General features: G+C 43.5%; 1 protein-coding gene and 1 long non-coding RNA gene across 4 annotated transcripts in view; one reads left to right on the top strand and one right to left on the bottom strand.

The window, feature by feature from the left end:
- Positions 1 to 7: 7 nt before the first annotated feature.
- Positions 8 to 15,589, bottom strand: LOC309614195. Its single transcript, XR_014236062.1, has 2 exons — positions 15,538 to 15,589; positions 8 to 8,701 (listed from the first exon to the last, which is right to left on the bottom strand). It is a non-coding gene; the product is annotated as an uncharacterized lncRNA (long non-coding RNA).
- MEFV (MEFV innate immunity regulator, pyrin) overlaps positions 15,063 to 23,295 on the top strand; it is a 20,760-nt gene continuing 12,527 nt past the window's right edge. For all 3 annotated transcript variants that reach the window (XM_082362096.1, XM_082362097.1, XM_082362095.1), the window contains exons 1-2: positions 15,063 to 20,323; positions 22,186 to 23,004. In XM_082362096.1, the coding sequence (XP_082218222.1) occupies positions 20,047 to 20,323; positions 22,186 to 23,004 (1,096 nt within the window). In that variant the 5' untranslated portion in view covers positions 15,063 to 20,046. The remainder of the gene's footprint in view (positions 20,324 to 22,185; positions 23,005 to 23,295) is intronic.

Below are 23,295 nucleotides of genomic sequence, written 5' to 3'. Positions count from 1 at the left end.
GGGGTGGAAAGAGTCCTGAGTACTGTATTTTTTTTTTTTTTCTTGTTCCACTTGTCTACTTAAAAAAAGAAATGCACAACGTGAGAGTTGTGAGTTAAGTTTTATTTGGGTCAAAATGAGGACTGCAGCCCAGTAGACAGCGTACCAGATAGCTCTGAGAAACTGCTCCAAAGAGGCAGGGGGGAAGGTCAGTATATAAATGATTTTGGTGAAGGGGGAATACATGCAATCAAGCACATAGTTTTTACAGAAGGTTTCTGCTAGTCTCGTGTAGGTTACTGCTAGTCACGAGGAGCAGACGTCACCATGAAGGATTTTAGTGCTTTTCTAGATATGAGGAGATACAAGAATTGGGCTCATAAAATTGGCTCCTGAAAATATCTAACTATCTGAAGACCTGTTCTGCCAGTTTTTCCCAGAGCACAGAGTGCCTCATTTCAGCTCTCCACCCTGAACTCCTTTCAAGGCGTGTTGAAAGTCAGCAGCTGCAGCAGCACGATTTAATCTTTGTAGAGGTAGATGGCAAGTGCCAATGGAAAATGCCAATTTGTAGTTGACACCCTCCAGAGAAAAGGTTCACCAGCTGTTGTGGCAAATTCAGACCCAGAGGCCTCATAGCACACAGGCTGGTGCAGGTCCATTTCAGAAAGCCTTGTTGAGACATGTGACCACAGAGTCCTGTAAGACCATTTTTTTCATGTTTTAGATCTTCACATTTCAGGAGAAAATAGATTCTAACCTAATAACCACCTCTCTGGCATTTACTATGTCATCTCAGATAAATTATTCAATCTCACTAAGCCTCAAACCTCAGTTCCTTCACCTGTTTTGAGGGGATAATACTATACCCACCTTATAACACTGGGTGAGGATTAACCGGGCTAGCATATGTAGGATGCTTAGAATCATACCTGTCACTTAGTATGAACTCAATATTAGCTGTTACTAATGCACAGCAAATTCCTGAAGGCTTACCCTATCTCACAGAAAAGCCACTCGGATTATTACTGCAGGATGTGGAGCATGGGAATGTTTGCAAAACTACACATACCTTGAGATGGTAAGAATGAAGGATAAACCAATTTGCTAAGTTCCCTTTGATTTTAGGTTATTAACAGGTACTTAAAGCTAGATAGACTTTCAGAGTTATTCACAATTACTGATAGTATTCCTCCATTTCTTTGAGGCCTATCTATATTCAGGCAGAGAAAATAGCTTTTACAGATGGTATTTTATAGTCAAATACCAATTTGACTGGGAGTGGTGTTACAGGCCAGCAGAACTACAGGGGTTCATTTGGGGCAGGAGTTCTTAACCTAGGGTCTAGAAATTCTAGAGCAGCAGTTCTAAGTACAATAGAACTTACTGTGATGGCGGCTACTGAGCACTTAAAATTCAGCTAGTGTTGCTAAGACCCACTAGGTAGTGGCTACCATCAACACAGTTCTGGAGGGTCACATGGGTGGATCTGGAGAGTTTGTAAACCTTTTGATATTGTACACAAAACTGCATGTGTACATGTACTAGGAAGTGGATCCATGGCTTTCATTAAGTTCTCTAAATGATGAAAAAGATTAAACCCACTACTTTAAGACTGAGTGAAATGTAAGTTAAGGGAAGTAAGTATGCCCTCTAGTAACCACTGTTGATTTCACTTTCTTATACAGTTGACCCTTGAACAGTGCAGTGGGGGGTTGGGGCGCTAACCCTCTACACATTGGAAAATTCATCTGCAACTTTACAGCCTTCCATATCTGTGGTTCTGCATCCACGGATTCAACCACCAGTGGGTTGTGTAATACTGTAATAAGTATTTATTGAAAAATTTTCATGTGTAAGTGGACTCACGCAGTTCAAACCCATGTTGTACAAGTCAACTGTATTTTCTTATCCTTAGCTATCGGTGGCTCCCTATTATGTAGAAGAAAAAGGATTTTGAATTTCAGATTAAAAAAACCCTACTACTGGTCTTAGTTCTCATGGGTACTAAATTCTGTCTCTAGAGCTACTTTCAGTCCTTACCTGAGTCTTATAGATTCCCTTGCACTCAAGGGGCGGGGTGTAGCTGTCTGTGCCTGGTTTTCAAAATGACATTTGATGAAATCTGCAGCGTTAAGAATTTCACATCTGTGCTCTTTGGCATAGGAGCAAATAAGCAGCTCCTGTCATTCTGAAATGCTTTTCCTGACTCTCATCTTAGGATATCCTGGCCTCCAGGTTTCTGCCACCCTAAGCCTTTGCTATTTGCCACTCTCTCCAGTTTTGGTTTCTTCCCACTTTACTTGACTACAGTTTTCCTGTGATCTATGGCTTCAGGTTTGCTTTTACCTGTAACACATTATTCTTTGATCCCACAGTTAGCTTTGAATCCAAACATAAACAAAACAGTGACTTTAAGTGGCATTTCATTTGAAACACATTTTCTTTTTTAAATAATTTTTTTAAAGGAATGAACTGTTTTTTTAAAAATTTATTATTTATTTATTTATCTTGGCTGTGCTGGGTCTTAGTTGCGGCATGTGGGATCTTTAGCTGTGGCATGCATGCAGGATCTAGTTCCCCGACCAGGTATCGAACCCTGGCCCCCTGCACTGGGAGCGTGGAGTCTTACCCACTGGACTACCAGGGAAGTCCCGAAAGACATTTTCTTTTAATTGATCTGAAATATATTGCCCTTTCTCCATGAAAATATAAGGCATTTTGATAAAATGTTCTGGAATTTAAATTTTCCTTCAAATTAACGTTAAACTAACTTGCTAATATTGTTCGGTAACGTTAATATTTAAACACTTTTCTCTATTTGGATCTTAAATCACTATTTATCAACTCACATTTTACTGCAGACCAGTAAAGTTTGTTAGATGTGAGGAAGGAGAGGAAGGGACACAGAAAAAGGGTACAAACCATAACTGCTCTCAGTGAGAAAAGGAATGGTAGGACATGGCAGGAAATTGAGCTGGAGAAAATTTTACTAGTTGTCCTTAGATTGCCAGAAACACTGTTAGATAGTTGTTTTGATTAATTTCAAGATAATCCACTTCTAGATTTCAGCTGAAACATATAAAGACATTTTTTGCTGGTCACCAACCAACCCAGTTCAGATACCAATTTTTATTTGAAAATCTCTTAACTGAAGATAATCCAGGACATAGTTCCAAAACTCCCACTTTTACCTCTCTCTCTTTCCTTGGGACTCAATAAGAGAATGTTTCTCAGCCTTAAAAGAGTCAGAATTTTAGGAAAATTACTTTACATTTTAGTCCTAACTTAGATAATTCTATTATCAAAATATTCCAAAGATAATATAAAGCTAATTTAGTTTATTGACTTTAACACAGAATTCACTGCTCTTCCGTAGACTGGAGGACGATGGCCTTAATTAACCACAAAAGGAGCTTTCTCCTCATTTTAGTTTTGTCCTAATGTTGAAAAACTGCCTGACAGAAGTTCCAGGGGAAATAATCCTAACTGAAAACAGAAATAGATATAGAGAGGCTGTCTGCCCCAGAAATCAGTCTGAATTCAGAAAAACCAGTGGTGACCCAAACTAACATGCCTCCTGTCAAGATATCCAGTACCAAAGCTGGCCTGAGCTTCCCTGTGGAGCACAGAGAAGAGTCACGGGTGAAGGAATTGCAGGATTTCAAAGAAATCCTTTCAAATAAATGAAACAATGATTTGACTTCAAAATAGTTGGGTTTTCAAGGAAAGAAAATTTCAGTCTTAATTGAAGCAAAAAGCTTTGGGATCTACTTAAGAGTTTCTATCATCCCATGACTGGTTTAGCACAACTCTTTCCCCCACTCTGTTTCTCCGTGGGATAGTGTGACATGTTCAACTTCTGTTTCTTCTCTCAGATTTTGAGATCAGGAGAGAAAATGAAGAAGCTTCTTCAAAGCAGAAAAAAAAACCTGTGAACTCTGCATCCCTTCATTGTTCCTTTAGAGAGGGATGCTTCCCATGGTTCTATTTTACAAAAAAAAAAAAAAAAAAAGACTAAAAACATTTAGAAAGTCAGAGGAAAATGTTTAAATATTAACATTACCGAAAAATATTAGCAAGTTAGTTTGGTTAACGTTAATCCAAAGGAAAGTCAGTGCTAAATCCCCAGACTTAGCAAAGCTTAGGTCATCATAACCGCTCTATAGAAAGAGAACCCTAAGAGCTCCAACATGGAAGAACCTCTCGACATTAGACCTACTGAGCACCAGAGGACTCATTCAGGAGAGGAGCCTCACAAATGCCCTGGCTGTGAGAGAAGCTTTCTTCATTCAGACATTTATAGATACCGACGTCTCCACATAGGAGAGAGACCCCATGAATGCACTATACTTTATGAAAAGCAATTTGACAGTGTGTTTTAAGAATCTTAAAATATTTCTCCTCTTTTATCAATCAGTTCCACATTTGAGAAACAATTCTGAAGGGAAAAAACAAAATAAAACAGAATTGTAACAATAAAAATAAAGTCCATGGGCCTCCCTGGTGGCACAGTGGATATGAATCTGCCTGCCAATGCAGGGGACACAGGTTCTATCCCTGGTCCGGGAAGATCCCACATGCCGCGGAGCAACTGAGCCCGTGCGCCACAACTACTGAGCCTGCGCTCTAGAGCCTGCGAGCCACAACTACTGAAGCCCGAATGCCTAGATCCTGTGCTCCCCAACAAAAGAAGCCACCGCAATGAGAAGCCTGCGCACCGCAACGAAGAGTAGCCCCCGCTCGCCACAACTAGAGAAAGCCCACGCGCAGCAACGAAGACCCAACGCAGCCAAAAATATAAATAAATAAATAAAAGTCTTTACACAAATATCCACCCACACAGACAGAACCTCCAATGGTGCCTCACTGCCCTGATAATAAAGCACAGATTCCTCAACAAGGCTGCAAAAACCATCATGGTGCAGGCCCTGAATTGCGGCAACAAGTACTGCAGTTGACTCCTGCCCCCTCCCCAAGTCAGAATTACTTTCTTTTGGGCTCCCTCAGTGCTTTGTTTAGAGATCATTTTTAGCACTTAACACAGTTCTTCTTAGCTGGGAGGATTAACTGCAATCATACTATGACCTGTGTCCTCTCCTGCCCTTCCAATATACATACATCAACATCACACACATGACTAGAGTTTTACAAGATTGAGAACAGCGGTAATTCATTTCTTTATCTCTTAAAGTACCCTGTACATACTAAACATTAATAAATGTTTGTAGCTTTGAATTAAGAGATGTAAAATAGCTCTTGGAAACTAAGAACATGGAACATTGCATGGATATGCCTTATAACTTTTGAGCATTTTGAAAAGATAAGGGCAAAAAACAGTGTCCACCTCATAAGTACTATAAAGAAATATATTTAAATATATATTTTAAAAATATATTTAAATATATTTAAAGAAATATATTTAGGGCTTCCCTGGTGGCGCAGTGGTTGAGAATCTGCCTGCCAATGCACGGGACACGGGTTCGAGCCCTGGTCTGGGAAGATTCCACATGCCGCAGAGCAACTAGGCCCGTGAGCCACAATTACTGAGCCTGCGCGTTTGGAGCCTGTGCTCCGCAACGGGAGAGGCCGCGATAGTGAGAGGCCCGCGCACCGCGATGAAGAGTGGCCCCCACTTGCCGCAACTAGAGAAAGCCCTCGCACAGAAACGAAGACCCAACACAGCCATAAATAAATAAATAAATAAATAAAATTTAAAAAAAAAACTGAAAACTTAAAAAAAAAAAAAGAAATATATTTAAATGCAGGCTCTATACAAAATAAATTTTCAATAAATATCAATGTATTTTATTTCTAGTCTTTGTTGTTTAATGGTAAAAGTGTTTAAGGCTATGAGTTTTCCTCTAAGTGCAGCTTTAGGTACATCCCATAATTTCTATATAAAATATTCTCCTTATTGATGATTTCAAAATAGTTTGTCATTACAGTTTTCATATTTCCTTCCTTCCTTCCTTCCCTCCCTCCCTCCCTCCTTCCTTTCTTTCTTTCCCCATGCAGCTTGTGAGATCTTAGTTCCCCAACCACTGGACTGCCAGGGAATTCCCATCATTGCAGTTTTTATTATTTCCTCTTTAAGCCAAGAGTTGGTCAACTGGTCAAGCTGGTCAAGAAAGTTTTCCTCTAAAAAAAATTTTTTTTACCGCATTGATTAGAAAATGAGATTCATTCTATTTCTTCTTTGAAAAGTTCATTTCGGTTTTCCTGTGGACTTATATTTTAAAAAATGTGTTAATTATCCCCCAAAGCCCTAGAAAACAAGGGTTCTATCCATAGGACAAAATCTAGAATAGTCTTGGACCTCTCAAGTATTTTTGTATCTTTGGAAGCATCTTTGGTGCTGTGTGAAGGGGAAGTGAGATGGAGGAGTTTAAGTTGCTTCCCAATTCTGCCTTCTGTTTTTTTGTTTTGTTTTTTAGCTTCCTCTTCCCTTGCTAAGAGTTTTTAAAAACAAACAACAAACAAAAAACTACTGTATGGATCTTTTTTTTTTTTGGATGGGCCATGTGGCTTGTGAGATCTTAGTTCCCTGACCTGGGATCAAACCCAGGCCCTCAGCAGTGAAAGCACAGAGTCCTAACCACTGGACCACTAGGGAACTCCCTGTATGGATTTTATATAGCAATTGTTAATCACTGCCTAACTATTAAAGCTGGCAGTAAAAATAGGATACGAAAGGACCTAGGAGAGGCTCATCCCTCTCTAGTTGAGACAGTCCTCCTTAAGATGCCATGTTTTTTGTCTCTTGAAAGCAGAGAAATCCTGCAGGGGCCACTTTAAGATTTTTTTTCAATTGTGACTTTCCAGAATCTGCAGTAATTCTTTCACAGTGTATTGAGGATGTTGTATAGGCTAAAATCAAGGAAGTCAAGGAATAGACTGGTGAATCCACCTCCAAGGGGCTCACAGTATGGTAGGGAGTGAGATACAGTACACTTCGCCCTGCTTACCTAGTCATTTTCACATTCCCAAAAAACCATCCTAAGGGCCCTCCAGGAAACTTCATGATCTTTAATTCTTTTTTTAAAAAATATTTATTTACTTATTTGGCTGTGCTGGGTCTTAGTTGCAGCATGCAGGATCTAGTTCCCTGACCAGGGATCGAACCCGGGCCCCCTGCACTGGGAGCACAGAGCCTTAGCCAGTGGACCATCAGGGAAGTCCCCCATGATCTTTAATTCTGAAATGAGTACACACTGTGAAATCCTCTCATATTTCCAGCCTAGTGATCTGGGCAGAATAATCTCAGAAACACCCAAAGCTCAGACTTAAGCCTCCAGGCTTGGCTCCCAGCTTCCTCTCAAGTCCCCTGTGAAGATGTAGAACGGGGTGGGAAGAGAAGCTCAGCTATTGGCCTCTCCTTAGCACTTATAATCAATTTATTCAGCCCCTAAATCTGGGCATTTTAACAACTGGAATGAGGGAAATTCTCCCCAGAATGATATAGGTTAGCCTCCGTCCTGTCTTTTCCAGTTGTCAAGACCTCCCAGAGGTCTAGCAAAGCCTATCCCCACATTTTTAAGGCTCCTAAAAAATTAAAATATTATTAAAATTGTGATATATTTTATGTATTTGCATTTAGCATCTTTAACACTCAACACAAGAATACGACTCGGGTGTTCTACTGGAGATAACTTCAAAACTCTAAAACTTGAGGCCCTGGGACTTCCCTGGAGGTCCAGTGGTTAAGATTCCACGTTTCCAATGCAAAGGGCGCAGGTTTGATCCCTGGTAGGGGAACTAAAATCCCACATGCTGCGAGGCCAAAAATAAATAAATTAAAACTTGAGACCTTTCATAAAGGTGAGACCATACCAAATGGCCCCAGGAGAGGCCTATCCATCCCTATTTTGCATTTTGTATTAACTGGGGCTCCTCCTAAGGGGGAGGGAGAGTGAAGGGCAGCAGCAAAGAACTAGCGGCCCTCACCTTGGTCTGGAGTGGGGCATACTTCCATTGCCCTAACTCCCCAGAAATACAGTTCACCCTGGACAGGGCGGCACTCCTCCTCTAAGATGTTCCTCTCAGGGTCCTCCAAATGCTAGAGAGCCCCCAACAATGACCAAGGCAAGGTGGTAAAAGGCCTTGCAGCTTCCATCTTGTTGGCTAGGAGAACTCGCTCTAGAAGGCCATGAAAGACATATGACTACCCTGCCAGCAATACAAGTAGATGGTCCAGAGATGCGTTGTTTCTTATAAAATAGAAATAACAAAGTCAAGCAAATAGACACCATAACATTAATTATGAGTGTGATTACATAGGTATTTATGTTCTGTGTATTTGAACTAGTTCATTAAAAATATATCCATCTCCAAGGAAAGAGGCATAATGGCATGATTAGCAAGGTTATCCCAGGCAATCTTGCTGTTGGTTTGAAGCAAGGCTTGCACTCCAGCCTCTCCAGAAAGGAGAGGAAGAAAGTTGTAGGTTCTGCTAAGGCGAAGGCGCAGGAGAACACAAGGGGCAGTGAGGGACCTGGGGCCTTGGCCCTGACAGGTCTTCCTGTCGGTTCTGCAGGCTCTGAGATGCTGGGAGTATGCCTTGAACCTTTGCATTTTTTTTCAAGACCTTGCTGGCAGAAAAATAAGCCACTAACCTGAGTCTTCTTCCCAAAGGCTCCACTCTGTGTTCTTCTCCAGAAACTCAGGGTTTGCCAAAATCCCTGGGGGTCTATCAGGCAACTCCAATGGGGTAGAGCTTCCCCTGGGAAGTAAACAGGCAGCTTGTAGGATTTATGTTATTCCCCAAAGTGCTGTTTTCTGTCCTTAGAGCCATTTTGTTCAACAAGGCCCGTGAGCAAAGGACTTACAGGGTAAAAATCAGACGAGCACAGGCAGAACCTGCTCACAAGTTGTTCCATCCTTGCAGCTGGCTGTAGCAAGGGGGTGAAAGATGCCACCTCCTTAATTGTAAAGTCGAAGGGGGGCTCCCTGGGGAACAGGAGTCATCCCTGGAAAGGGAGGACCCAGCCTTTTACCATCAGTCAAGGCTTCTCAAGGCTTCCTGCAATTCCATGACCAGGTCCACACAGCCAATCCACTGCTTTGCCAACAATGATCACTGGCTGACGTGCTAAGGCGCTGCTTCTGGAAACTACTGGTACTGGAATAGTTATAATCTAGACCAGTGTTTCCCAGCCATGTGCACATTGGAATCACCTGGGAAGCTTTAAAAAAACCCTCTGATGCCTGGTGTGTCTTAAGTCTATTAGAGCTTCCAAAACAAAATTCCACATCCTTGGTAGCTTAGAAACAACAGAAATTTCCCACCATTCTGGAAGCTGGCAGTCCAAGACCAGGGTGCCAGTATGGTCAGGGGAGTGTCCTCTTCCAGGTTGCAGACTGCCAACCTCTGTGTCCTCAAATGGTGAAAGGGGTAGGGAGCTCTGTGGGGTCTCTTTTATAAGAGGATTAATCCCACTAATGAGGGCTCCACCCCCATGACCTCAGCAACTCCCAAAGGCCCCACCTCTTAATACCATCACATCAAGCATTAGGATTTCAGCATATGAATTTTGAAGAGACATAAACATTCAGACTATAGCACCTGGGTACCACCCCCTAGAGATTCTGATGTATTTGGCTTCTGGACATCAGGATTCTTTACAGCTCCCCAGATGATTTAATGTGCAGCCAAAATTGAGAACCACTGATCTCGACATTAATTTGAAGAATTAATAGGAAACTTGGAAGGAAGCAATAGGCCTGGCAGAGGATTTCCAAAAAGGCTGTACATTTGTAATGACTGATGAAAGACATGTGAGAGGTGGGTGTGCTCTGTTTCAATGAAGGTTACTATAAATCATGGGTCAGGTTGAATTTCCTGTTAAGGGTCTAAGTGTAGTAAGTTAAAAAATGGCTGCAACTTCATGATTACTTCTCCTATTGAGAGGGGGTGTCAAATCCTCTTCCCCCGAATCTAGGCTGGCTGTAGTGACTTGCTTAGGCAATAGAATGAACTGGAAGTAACTTTCTGGGACTTCATAAGAAGTCTTGAAGCTGCCATCTGGGGCCTCTTGGAATGCTAGCTCTGGGAACACCAGCCACCATCTAGAAAGTCTGGTTACCTTAAGACTGTCATGCTTCGAGGAAGCCCAAGCTATAGAGACATGGAGAGAGATGCCTAGTCATCTCCAGCTGTTCCAGCCATCCTAGCCCAGGCACCAGACACAGGAGTGAAGAAGCCATTTTCGACATTCCAGTCCCAGCAGACACAACAGGGAGAAGAACCCAAGAATCACCTGCAGACAGCCAGTACTGATGCCTCAGACACACAACCCCAGTCGATTACAGCCATTCTAGTGATCCCCAGACATCTGAGTCACCCTAGCTGAAGCTCCAGTCATGCGGCAGACATAAGTTGTCCCTGCTGTGCCCTGATCAAAATCCCAACCACAAAATCATGAGCTATTATAATAAAAAGATTGTTTTTACACTAAGTTTTGGTGTTATGCTGCAAAAGATAACCAGAACAACAGTAATACACGCATGGTCATGGTACAAGAATCAAAGAATAGAGATAGATACAAAGAAAATGAGGAAATTTTTCCATCACCCCCTAGCTTCACTTCTGCTCCCTTTTTTATAGGTAACGGTTGTACATCCTACCGGTCTCCTTCTGATGTGTTTACATATGTATATGTATTCATTATATGTATTTATCATGCTACATATATAATATTTTCCCAGACTTTTTTAACTTCACAGTGTGCCTCTGAAATCTCTGAATCAAGATGAATAGGCCTTTCTTACTCTTAACAGCTGCACAGTATGGCACAGTAGGGGTGTAACATAATTACTATTTCTTCTGTTGATGGACATTCAGGTTGTTTCCAATTCTTGCTTTAATGAACAATTCTGCAATGAACACCTTATAATGCAACTTTGTGTACATTCAATAATTTCTTTAGAATAGAATCCTCAAAATGGAATAACTGAAGCAAAGGGTATGTGTATTTTTCAAGTTTTTTTTTGAGGGGGTGGTAAAATATACATAACATAAATTTTACCATTTTAACTATTGTTAAGGGTACAATTCAGTGGCATTACGTGCATTCACATTGTTGTATAACCATAACCACCATCCATCTCCAGAACTTTTTCATCATCCCAAACTGAAACTCTACCCATTAATAAACCCCCATTACCCTCTGCTCCCAACCCCTGGTAATCACTATTCTATTTTCTGTCTCTATGAGTTTGACTATTCTAGGTACCTCACATAGGTGAAATCATGAAATATTTGTCTCTTAGTTTTTGGCTTATTTCACTTAGCACAATGTTTTCAAGATTTATCCATGCTGTAGCATGTAACACAATTTCCTTCTTTGTCAAGGCTGAATAAGTAAGTAGGTACATCACTCGTCCAGTGTCACACAGCTGCTTAACTGTAGGGACATTATTCTCACTCAGGCAGTCTGACCCCAGAGCCTGTGCTATGAAGGCATATAAAGCACTCACATGATATTTGGTATATATAAAGTGCTCAATATATGTTATCATTCATTGCTGTTCCAAAGCCATGACTTTTGGTATATTGATACCCCCACCCACCTCCACCATCACATCAGCCTTGGAAAATATTTTTCTGTGGTCTTTGATGTCCAATTTTAGCTTTGACTCACATAGTCATTTTCTCCTACTTCCTGCAGCATTAAGAATTGTTTCCAGCTGCTGGCTTTGGTGGAGGCTTGTACTTGTGGGTGGGGATGGGGGTGGGGTGGTGTCTAGTGTGCTTCCAGCTGCAGCCCCAGAGACCACGTGCGAGGGCACCCTCTATAGGACAGCAGGTGAAATGCCACCTGAGTTTTCTTTTTTTTTTTTTTTTAAGAAATTCACGTCCTTTTATTTATTTATTTATTTATTTATTTATGACTGTGTTGGGTCCTCGTTTCTCTGCGAGGGCTTTCTCTAGCTGTGGCAAGTGGGGACCACTCCTCATCGCGGTGCGCGGGCCTCTCACCATCGCGGCCTCTCTTGTTGCGGAGCACAGGCTCCAGACGCGCAGGCTCAGTAATTGTGGCTCACGGGCCCAGTTGCTCCGTGGCATGTGGGATCTTCCCAGACCAGGGCTCGAACCCGTGTCCCCTGCATTGGCAGGCAGATTCTCAACCACTGCGCCACCAGGGAAGGAAGCCCCCACCTGATTTGATACTAATCTGTGCGTGAAGGACTTGTCCAGATACTAAGGCTTTGCTGAGCAAATATCCTTTCAGTCATTTTAGCTTATTTCAACCATATTTTTAAAATGTAAGCTTCTGCTCTATATCTTCAGGGGAGTTAAGGCATGAGCCCTTATGCTCTTGTTAAAGACTCTGTTGTCTGCATTAATTTGATGCCTGCAGTGTTGTATGTGTGTGTGTTTACTTTGGAGTTAGGTCTGTTCTGTGTTTCCTTCAGTATTGGCAAACCTCACATATTACTTGAAAACTTCACATATTTGTTTCTCTATGGACACAGACTGCTTTTTAAAAACCATTCCTAATCCTCTGCATTCCAGTGAATAATATTCCTGTTAATGAGATTTTTGGAAAGTTTTTATTATAAAAATAATGAGCAAAGCATGAAAGTCTTCCTCTAAGACTGAGCTTGGTATACTTTCTGTTTTGCCTTATTATTTTACACTGAAAATAAATTCACAGACTATGTTTCATGTGTCATAAAATGTTTAAATACTCATTGAAAACCACACAAATGTATAGAGGACATAGAGTAAGAAGCACAACCCCCACCTCCAATTCTACTCTCTAGAGGTTGCCACATTATTTCTTGAGTCTATCTTCAGATATTTAAATTTAAAACACATTTTTCCCATTATTTACAAACATGGGATTATACTATCACAGTGTACGGTAAACGTGCTCTTCTCATTTAATCATATATATTGACCATCTTTGCACATTAACACATGGAAATCCACTGCACTGTTTTCAAGGGATGCAGCGCAGCACACGGGATGGATTCACCAAAACTTACGAAGCCGGTCCCCAGGTGATAGCCATTTAAATTATTTACAGTTTCTGGTAATTCCCTGTCAGTCCAGTGGTTAGGGCGCATCGCTATCACTGCCCAGCCCAGGTTCAATCCCTGGTGGGGGAACTAAGATCCCGCAAGCCAGGCAGCCAAAACAGAAAAAAAATTGTTTACAGTTTCAAACTAATTGGCAAGTGTGGCAGGCAGGGGAATGTTCCAGAAGAATGACAAGGATCTGAATGAGAAGGTGCCCTTCACACCACCATGCTGGTGAATTCAGTCTGGTTATGTTTACCTGAGACTAGAAAGTAGTCTTGATGGGAAGGACTTAAACAGAATGTTGGAACTAGAATTACAGCTAGACCATCTATTTGGATGTTCCTTCTTTTTCTTTTTCTCCTGCAGTAGATTTGGATCAAAGGAAATCTTTCTTGAAGGTGAAATATGTAAAACAGTTAAAAAGCAGGGGCTGGACTTCCCTGGTGGCACAGTGGTTAAGAACCTGCCTGCCAATGCCAGGGCACACGTGTTCCACCCCTAGTCTGGGAAGATCCTACATGCCACGGAGCAACTAAGCCCGTGCGCAACAACTACTGAGCCTGCGCTCTAGAGCCCGCGCTCTAGAGCCCGCGAGCCACAACTACTGAGCCTGCGTGCCACAACTACTGAGGCCCGTGCGCCTAGAGCCCATGCTCCGCAACGAAGAGAAGCCACCGCAATGACAAGTGCGCGCACCGCAACGAAGAGTAGACCTCGCTCCATGCAACTAGAGAAAGCCCGCGTGCAGCAATGAAGACTGAAGGCAGCCAAAAAAAATAAATAAATAAATTCAAAAATAAAATAAAAAGCAGGGGCTGCTCTAGCTGACGTGGGCGGAGGGGTGGGGGGAGGAGTGTCTGTCGAAAGACCCCTGCTAGATTTCTCCAGGTGGACTTCAGAAAGTCCATGAACCCCCTGAAATGATATACTTAACTGTAGAACTGTAGATGCATGTACTTTTTTCTGGACACACACACACACACACACATACACACACACACAAAGAAAAACAAACAAAAGGGAATTCCCTGGCGTCCAGTGGTTGGGACTCTGGGCTTTCACTGCCGGGCTGGTCTCAGTCCCTAGTAGGGGAACTAAGATACCGCAAGCCGCGTGGCGCTGCCAAAAAACAAACAAAACCCCAAAAAACAAAAAACACTGCCCTTATGGTCCATAACCATATCACTAGATTTTTCAAAAAGTATCATGCTACAGAGTAGTTTAAGAATCTGCACTCTAGGGTTCCTAGGGGTAGCGTTTGAAAACCGAGAAGACGGCAGTGCTGGTGTTGGGTTCAATGATCCACTTCACAGCTCTTACCAGCACTGGAAATTACCGTTTATCCACCTCTCTCCTCCCCAGGAGATAAGCTCCTTGGGGCAGGGATACTGCCTGCCGTGACCACCCTCGCTGCTGCTGACACAGTAAGAGGTCCACAGTAGGCACTTGGTAAATATTCGCCGTAAAACATGAATGATCTATAGGCTTATCAGGGGCGGAAGACTGCGGATCTACGGCCCCAGAGCAGCCCCGTGGCGCCGAATCCCGCGAGCCCGGGGTCTTCACGTGCCGCGCTGACTCCACTTCCCAGCGCTGTGTCCGGGATACCAGCAGCTTCGGCCGCTCCTGCTCCGCGCCTGGAGTGCGGCCGCTCGGGCGGGAAGCAGCTATAGGCCATTGCGGTTGCCAATCTTATCAACGGCGGCTCAGCCCAGCGCCCCCTTATAGACGTAGGTGCCGGAGGGCCCGCCCACCCGCCCTCCGATCGGCTCTTCATACTCCTGGAGCCTCCTGGGAGATGTAGTTCAGAGAGTCATCGCACAAATGCCGACGCCGCGGGTACAGACCCCGGGGTGAGTCGCGCGTCTCGGACTTTTCCCTCCCTCCGGCAGGCCCCGCGGGGTCCCGGCAGGGACGGTGTGCCGGGCGGGTCTCCACCCCAGCGCCTGCCCGCCTGTCGTTGCCCTGCGCAGACACTTCCCCTTTATCCTGGGGCCGTTCTTCCCGCAGACAAACCGCTCCTGCCCACCTCCGTAGACACCACCCACGACGTGCCAGGCGCTGGACACCAAAGAATGAAGCTGGCACTTCTCCCACGGTGCCAGGCGCGCTTGCAATCATTATCTCATTGAATTCCAGAAACGACCCGTTTGACAGACAGGAAAACAAGTTCAGAGAGGTCGAGTAATTTGCCCAGGTCACACAGGTCCTAAATCTTGGATTCCCATATCTCTTCACCACTCCGGGCAGCTTCGAAACTCATAAACAGTTTCACTGCAAGGTGGTGAACAGGAATGACCGGAGCACCAGGCAAGAGGGGTCAGCTCTGCCAGTGGGAGGTGGGAGTTGGGAGCAGGGGCAGGATTATGTAAACCGAACCTCAAAGGGTGCGGGGAAGGGAAAGCAGTTGCCTTTGGCTGTCAGGGACTGTATGCTCAAGGCGAGCCTCCTAATAGGGTCCATATAAACACTGGTAGAACAAAAAAAATTTTTTTTCAATTTTTAAAATTGTAAAATGTTGGGACTTACCTGGCGGTCCATGGTTAAGACCCCGCTTCCACTGCAGGGGGTACAGGTTCCATCCCTGGTCGGGAAAACTAAGATCCCAGATCCCGCATGCCACGCGAACGGGCCAAAAAAAAAAAAAAAAAAAAAGTTTAAATACATAGGAAAATTTAAAGAGTAAAATGAACACCCACTTACTCTCCATCTAGATTTAACAATCAGAATAATGTGTACTGCACTTTATAACTTATAAACCCTCTTGCTGAAGGTTACCATAGTGCAAACAAAGCTCTCATTTGGTAAGCCGATTGGAGACCTATTCTGACACCCCTACTCCATCACCTGGGACAGGTCAAAGCCACCCACCGCAACCTACTTTGGGAAGCTGGCTTCCTCTCCCTGCTTTCCCATTCTGCTCAGGGGGTCGGAGGTTGTCCAGAATTTGGTTCACCCTCAGAGACCACAGTTACAGTATGTTTCTCAGAGGGAAGTTCATTGCCTGGAAATTCACTTTGAACTTGAATGGTTAGCCTCTCAAAGTCTCAGATTTCTCCCTTAAAATTCAGTATACTGGTGGGTGAGGGAGAGTTTGGGTCACAGTAGGATCCATTATTTTCAGTTCCAGGTTAACACAGGAACTCTTCCACGATCTTCTCAACAGGTCTTTCCATTCTCTTAATAAGAGATATGTATTATATTCAAATACAGTAAACCTCCTTTATCATGATGGTTGCGGGGACAGGACTGAAATCAGCTTTGAAGCTAAGCTAATTATAAAATACTTTTTTAAAACTATCTTTTTTATTATAAAAGTAATACATATTGATTTTAAAATCCCAAAATGATACAAAAATGAATGTGGTAGAAAGTGATACCCCTGATGACCAGGAATGGAGAAAAGATCCGGGTGTCTGAGCTGTGCATCACTTAGGAGGAGAGCAAAAGTTGGACCCTTTGCAGCAGTTGTATTGGTTTTAGATTTGTCATGTCCCCAAATAAAGGCACAGAGGTACAAGACTGAAATCTGCTTTTAAGGTTACAGAGGTATAGTCACAGAGGTACAAGAAAGAAGAGTTCATCAACAATCCATTTCACTTGTTAAATCAAACATTTAAAATGCATCCCAAGGACTATAATCCTATTTTCACATTTCTTCATTTTAAATCACTGGAACCTCAAAAAATGGAAGTTTTGTGAACCTCTCTTGACCTAGAAAGGCCTCAGTGGCAACAAAACACTGCCTTTCAAGAAGTCCCTGCTTCAGAATTGCCCCTGTTGCAAAAAGTGTCACTAAAATTGCAAAATATCCTGCTGTAGACTGGAAAGCCCCACTTCCTACCCGATTCTGTCGTAGCTGCCTTAGTGTTAGCTTAGAGGAGTTTCCTGGCCAGACAAGACGGCGTCAGAGATCCCAGGAACACGAAGGATGCTTTGTGGCATTGCATGATTTCATCATTTCTGTCTCAGCAGTGGGAGACTGCCTTCCGGAATCTTGTACAGGTCCTGGTCCCAGAGAAACCCCAGTTAAAACCCTTCTGGCCCAACCTGAGAATTTCACACATCTGACATTTGCACCATAAAGGTGCATTTGGGTTCATTCATTTTTTAGGGAAGTTGTTGGGTTTGGGTATTATTTTCTCACCAGGATCCAGAAAACTGGATGCTGTCAGCTGTTAAACCCCAAACACTGAATACTCTGTAAGATATAAAGCCCATGGACCAATCGGACAATAAAATAAATTCAACCAACGAGAACTCATGGAAGCCTTGATCCCAGGTTGGTCATACAGAGGGGCTGTTTGTTCAGCCAGGCATCAGAATGCTGTCACTTACCTGAGGGAATGGTCAGCATGGCCCATTTTGAGCCTCGTTGGTCGCTGAAAAGGTGACATCTACGGTTAGTGATGAATAGTAAAATAACGAAGTATCATCATGCAGGGAGACAATATTGCAAAGTGGTTAATAGAGTGAGTTTGAACCCTGGCTCTGGGCAAGTCTCTAAGCCCGGCTGTAAATGGAGATGATGAATCCTGCACTGAAGGGATACTGCAGAGATTTTAGGGAATAATGGATATAAAGCACAGAGCTAAAAAAAAAAAAAAAAGCACAGAGTAAGCATCGTTGAAGGGTAATTGTATTACCAACAAAACATCTGTAAGCCAAACATTTCAGGAGGAAGACAGAAAGTTTAAACCAGGATATGCAAATGATGCCAACTAAGTGATAGAAATACCATTTTGCAACCACCACTCTAGCAACTGATTTAGGAAAGGATCGTCAATGAAGGCTAACACCATGGGGTGAAAGATTGTGAGGGAGTGAGACCTTTCCACACACCGAGGTTCCATATTAATTACAAAGAAAAAAATGGCCTTTTACAATGGAGAGATCTCAAGGAGGCGTGGATGGACCCTCAGTCTAATAATGAGGAAACAATCACACAAATCTACATTGAGGGACACTGTGCTTGGAACGGACTTTTCAAAAACAGTAATGTCTTTTTTTTTTTTTTTTTAAATAAGAGGGCTTGACGAAGCAAACCTCCAGGTCTGAGACCTCACCCACTGTCCCCACTTTATTTTTTATATTTATTTATTTATTTAATTTATTTTTTGGCTGCGTTGGGTCTTCGTTGCCGCGCGCGCTTTCTCTAGTTGCAGCGAGCAGGGGGCTACTCTTCGTCGAGGTGCGCGGGCTTCTCTTGCTGCGGAGCACGGGGCTCTAGGCGCCTGGGCTTCAGTAGTTGTGGCTCAAGGGCTCTAGAGCGCAGGCTCAGTAGTTGGGGCGCACCGGCTTAGTTGCTCCGCGGCATGTGGGATTTTCCCAGGCCAGGGCTAAAACCCGTGTCCCCTGCGTTGGCAGGAGGATTCTTAACCACTACGCCACCAGAGAAGCCCTCAAAAACATTAATGTCTTGGAAGAATTTTAAAAGGTGAGGGGAATGTGAAAGTGTTCTAGATAAAAGGAGACTACAGAGATTTGGTAACCTAAAGGCAATGCAGGATCTCTGATTGGATCCTGGATTGGGACAAAAAAAAAAAAAGCTGTCAAAGACATTATCAGGACAATTGGGGAATTTGATTATGGAAAGCTTGTAGTATTGTAACAACATTAAATTTCCTGAGTGTGATAATACTACTGTGATTATTTAAAATAATATCCTTGGGAATTCCCTGGCGGTCCAGTGGTTAGGACTCGGTACTTTCACTGCAGAGGGCCTGGATTCAATTCCTGGTCGAGAAATAAGATCTGACAAGCTGCGTGGGAGCAGCCAAAAATAAATAAATAAATAAAATTTAAATAAATAAATAATAAAATAATATCCTTGTATCCTCATTCTTAGTGTTTAGGATAGCTAGGGTATTTGAAGTGATATCTGATATGTTTTCAATTTATTATGAAATGCTTCAAAAAACAAAAAAGTGTGTGCATGTGTGAGAGAGAATCACTAAACATGAAATGTAAACAGTTGCTGAACCTAGGTAAAGGGTATATAAGTGTTCATTGTACTATGCTCTCAAATTTTCTGTGGATTTGAAATATTTTGAACCAAAAAGTTGAGGATAAAAATCAATGTAGCAGAAAGACACAGCAGTTAACGGAGGAAGCAGTCAGCTCCCCCCATACAAACTCCATTAGCTTCGGAGCCACCGCTGGGGCCCCATACTGGGCTGCAAGCCCTAAGAACGCCTATGCCTTTTTCACCCTTGTTTCTCCAGCATCCTGGTCCAGAACATGTGTTCAGTACACATGCATGCATGACACCCTCCCTCCAGAGTCTGCTCCCAGGAAGCCACGGCAGAGTTAGTGCTGGGACAAATAAATCAGGATGGTGGCCCCAGGCGTCGCATTTCGAGGCCTTTGTGTTGCTGGAAGAACCAGACAACTGGAACTACGTCAACAGGGGCGACCCCAGGGCTTGTCTCCTGGCGGTGCCCTTCTGGCCTCACCTGCCTTCTTGGGCAGGGAGGGGCAGAGCTTGCAGGGCTGTATTTGCTGCTCCCCATCCCCCTGTCATTGGCTCCAGAGGGTCAATAAAACCCCAAGAGTCTGGAGGAGAGCAGTTGGCCAGAGGGGCTGACCTTCATCATGGTTCTCTCCAGCATGGGACCAGGGGCTCTGTTCACCCCACCCCCACCCCCGTATCCTGGGAGGGGACAGGGAAGCATCTGACTTCCTGCCCAAAGATCCAGAATCTGGAATCCAATCCCAGACCCTTCCTCAAAGACTTATCCACCACTCTGCAGTCCAGCCCAAGTCAGTGAGAGCTGGGGTGCTGACGACCACGTGTCTGACAAGGCATTGAGTCCTCCCAGCTGGAAAAGCCTCTGAATCTGTAAGAAAGAGAACACAAACCAACAATGACACACTCACAGCCTTAGTCTCAGTTCCCACCAAAACACAGAGCATTTCCTGTGCCTTTTCCGTTATTTCACAAGCTGCTTCTTACGTCTCCCTCTGGGCTCCAGGACAGACAGCTGTTTCTCCCCTCAGAAGCCAGACAGTTGCCTCCAGCCTCTCCTGGTCAACGCCATGGCCAAGACCCGTAGTGACCATCTGCTGTACTCCCTGGAAGAGCTGGTGCCCTATGACTTCGAGAAGTTCAAGTTCAAGCTGCAGAACACCAGCCTGGAGAAGGAGCACTCCCGGATTCCCCGGGGCCAACTCCAGACAGCCAAGCCAGTGAAGCTGGCCACTCTGCTGGTCACCCATTACGGGGAGGAGGACGCCGTGCGGCTGACCCTGCAGGTCCTGAGGGCCATCAACCAGCACCTTCTGGCAGAGGAGCTCAACAGGGCAATCGGCCCAGGTAAGCGGCCCCACGCGCCCTCCTCTCCCACTGCGACTGCTGGCTGTTTGCAGAGTGGGGTGGAAGGTGCAAGAGGGACCAGTTCGGACCAGTGCGTCCTGACTTGGGGGTTAGAAGTCCGAGGTCTGCAACAACCGCGGTGACTTCAGCCAAGCAAGTCCTTTCCCCCTCTCTGGTCTTGGAAGCTGGAGTAAAGCTAAGGCTCAATGGCTTTTTTAAAAAAAACCCAGAAGTATGAGGTTCTGACTATGGGGCAGGATCAGGAAAGGCAGGAGCTGGATGCCTGTTGGTAGAGAATTCCTCACTTCATTTGTCATTAACACTTACCTACAGATGAGTATCTTTGGGTGAGCAAGAAACTAACCACTCCTGTCAACAGGGTTGATGGGTAATCTCATTGTTATCCACCTCATTTCAGTTTTGAGTTTTTCTCTAACACATGTTACAAAGATATTTTAAAATTCTAAAAGGACTTTCTCCTTCCTTTTCTTTTCCTTCCTTCCTTTCCTCTTTGTCTTTCTTTCTCTCCTTCCTTCTCTCTCTCCCTCTTCCTTTCTTCCTTCATCTTATCTTTCTTTCCTTTTTTCCTTCCTTATCCTTCTTCTGCTACTCTTTTGCCGTAACTTTCTGATTTTATTACATTGTGATCAAAGACTGTGGCCTATTTGATTTCTGCTTTTAAAGACTTTTTTTGGAGATTTGGGGTGTGGGGGGGCTAATCGGTGATCAGTTTAAAAAACTATTTTTCGATGTTTGAATTTTTCTTCTATTTCTAGACTTTAAGAATACATTAGGAATGCTTTCCATGTGCTTCTATGAGGTAGAAGAGTTTACATAACATAAAAATTCTCTGCTCTTTGAAATAGTGATAAAGCTAAACTGTAATCTGAGTCTGGTGTAATTTGATGAGTAGAATTTTAAAATTAATTTTTTGTATTTTAAAATCGGGTTATTCATCTCTTCAGGATTTCTTACCAGTTCTTGAGCCAGTTTTCATAACATATTTTTCCTAGAAAGCCAATAGCAAAGTGTTTTAAGCAACTATAATTTTAATAAGGGCTTTTCAAACCAAAAATTAAGGTGCTAATTATAGGTTATTTTCATTTCTTTATTAAAGTAGTGGTTTTCAAATTGTATCCCAGGAAGACATTTCAGGGATTCTTTAGAATGTTAGCAAATACTTGATTCAAATTTTATTAATTGTTTAACTTACAAAACTAACAAATTCATATTAAAATGAGTCATTAACCAAATTTTAAAATATTGGAGGCCATCAGTGTGACAGTTCATGCTTGAACTCCTTTTTATGGAGACCTTGGAATTCAGCCCTTCCTGTCATTTCTGTTTAATTAAACATTGTTCTGAAATTTCCAGGCAAGCTGTCTTTTAAAAAAAATTACCATTTACACTTATCTGAGTTAGGATTTTCTTCACTTCATGAAACCAAAGGGGGAAAAAAAAACCCAAAATAAATTAGTTTCTGAAGTTTTAACTGTCCTTCATGACCCCAATTTCAATTTTTTGTGCCGATCTTTATTGACTGATAAGTGAGCTTTGTAGATCTGTAAATCGCACACAAATGTATACCAATAAACTAGGGTTTTCACTTATATATTAAGAATTCTGTGTAAGACCTTATATTGGAAACAAGCTCTCCTGCCTAAAAAGTTTGAAAAGCACTATTTCAGAAATAAGATAGCAGATAATTAGTATGTTCTTATTTAATGGTAATTGACTGCTGTTGTCTAGAATGTCCTGAACTTCTCTAATTTCCAAAGGGATTCTGTCTTCTCTCCCTTCCCCCAAACCTTGAACCTGAGCACCGGACATTTTCATGCCTTTTCATCTCATTGTCTTTTCAGGGTGTCAGGTAAAAGAAAGTGACACAGACAGTTCAGCAATGTCTGGTTCCTCTGCGGAGATTAAGCCCAAGAGTCTGAAGATACCAGATGGCCTGGAAGGTGACAAGCAGCAACAAAGTGGTGACGGGGCTGGCTGCCCACCACCCATCCAGCCTGAGGCTGGAAGGGGGCCCCAGAAGAAGCCTCTGGGCCAACGGAGAGATCAGAAAGGCTCTGAGGGCCTAGATGTGCAGGGCAAGCCAGGGGCCAGGAACACAACTCTGTCTTCCAAGAGAAGCCCCTTTCCCAGCAAGCCACAGGGGGAGAAGGGGAGCAATGTGGGGGTCAGGCTGCGTAGGAACGCCAGCTCTGCAGGAAGGCTCCAAGGACTCTCCAGTGGGTCGTTTGCTGGGTCCCTGGGAAGGAAAGAATTTAAGATATCTGAAGCATATTTACCTTCAGGAAAGAAGCGACCCAAAAGTCTTGAATTTACCATTTCTCCAGGAGAGACAGAACCTCTCAACCCAGAAACTCTTCTGCTTCAAGAGAAAACGAGAAGTGAGAATCCATGCTCAGCAGCCACTCTGAACACAGGGGCTACTGTGGCTGCAGAGAAAGGCTCCAGGAATCCAGAACACGCCATGACTCTGGAGGGGGGAGCACTCAGGAATACACTTTCCAGTGTATCATTGGCTGGAAAGAAGATCTGGGAGCATCCAGAGTCCACAGTACCTGCAGAGAAGAGTGGAACTGAGGCTCCAAAGACCTCTAAGACCTTGAAGGAGGTGGTAGGTGGTGTGCTCCATGATCCTTCAAATCCAGAAGTCCCTCCATCTTCAGGTAAGAAAGGACCTCAGAATCCAGAAGACCTGGCATCCTTAGGAATGACGACCTTTGCAGGTTTCCCCCTGCAAACCTGCTTTTATCCCCACTGTATTCATTTCACTGGATCCCTGGGTCCCCCTTGAGATCCTCCACCCTTTGAGAATCTGATGTAGGCTCTGAATTCTGAAAAATGCATATCTGCACATTTTCATAAAATGTTGCAAACATTTCAGTTAGTTAGTTCTTAGACACTCTAAAGTCCTTCTTTAGAATTCCCAAGGGCTCCATGGACCCCAGGTTGAACAT

The sequence above is a fragment of the Balaenoptera borealis genome (assembly GCF_965194805.1).
Source record: "Balaenoptera borealis genome assembly, chromosome: 16".
NCBI classification, from domain to species: domain Eukaryota; kingdom Metazoa; phylum Chordata; class Mammalia; order Artiodactyla; family Balaenopteridae; genus Balaenoptera; species Balaenoptera borealis.
This window is presented reverse-complemented; position numbering and strand designations above follow the sequence as displayed.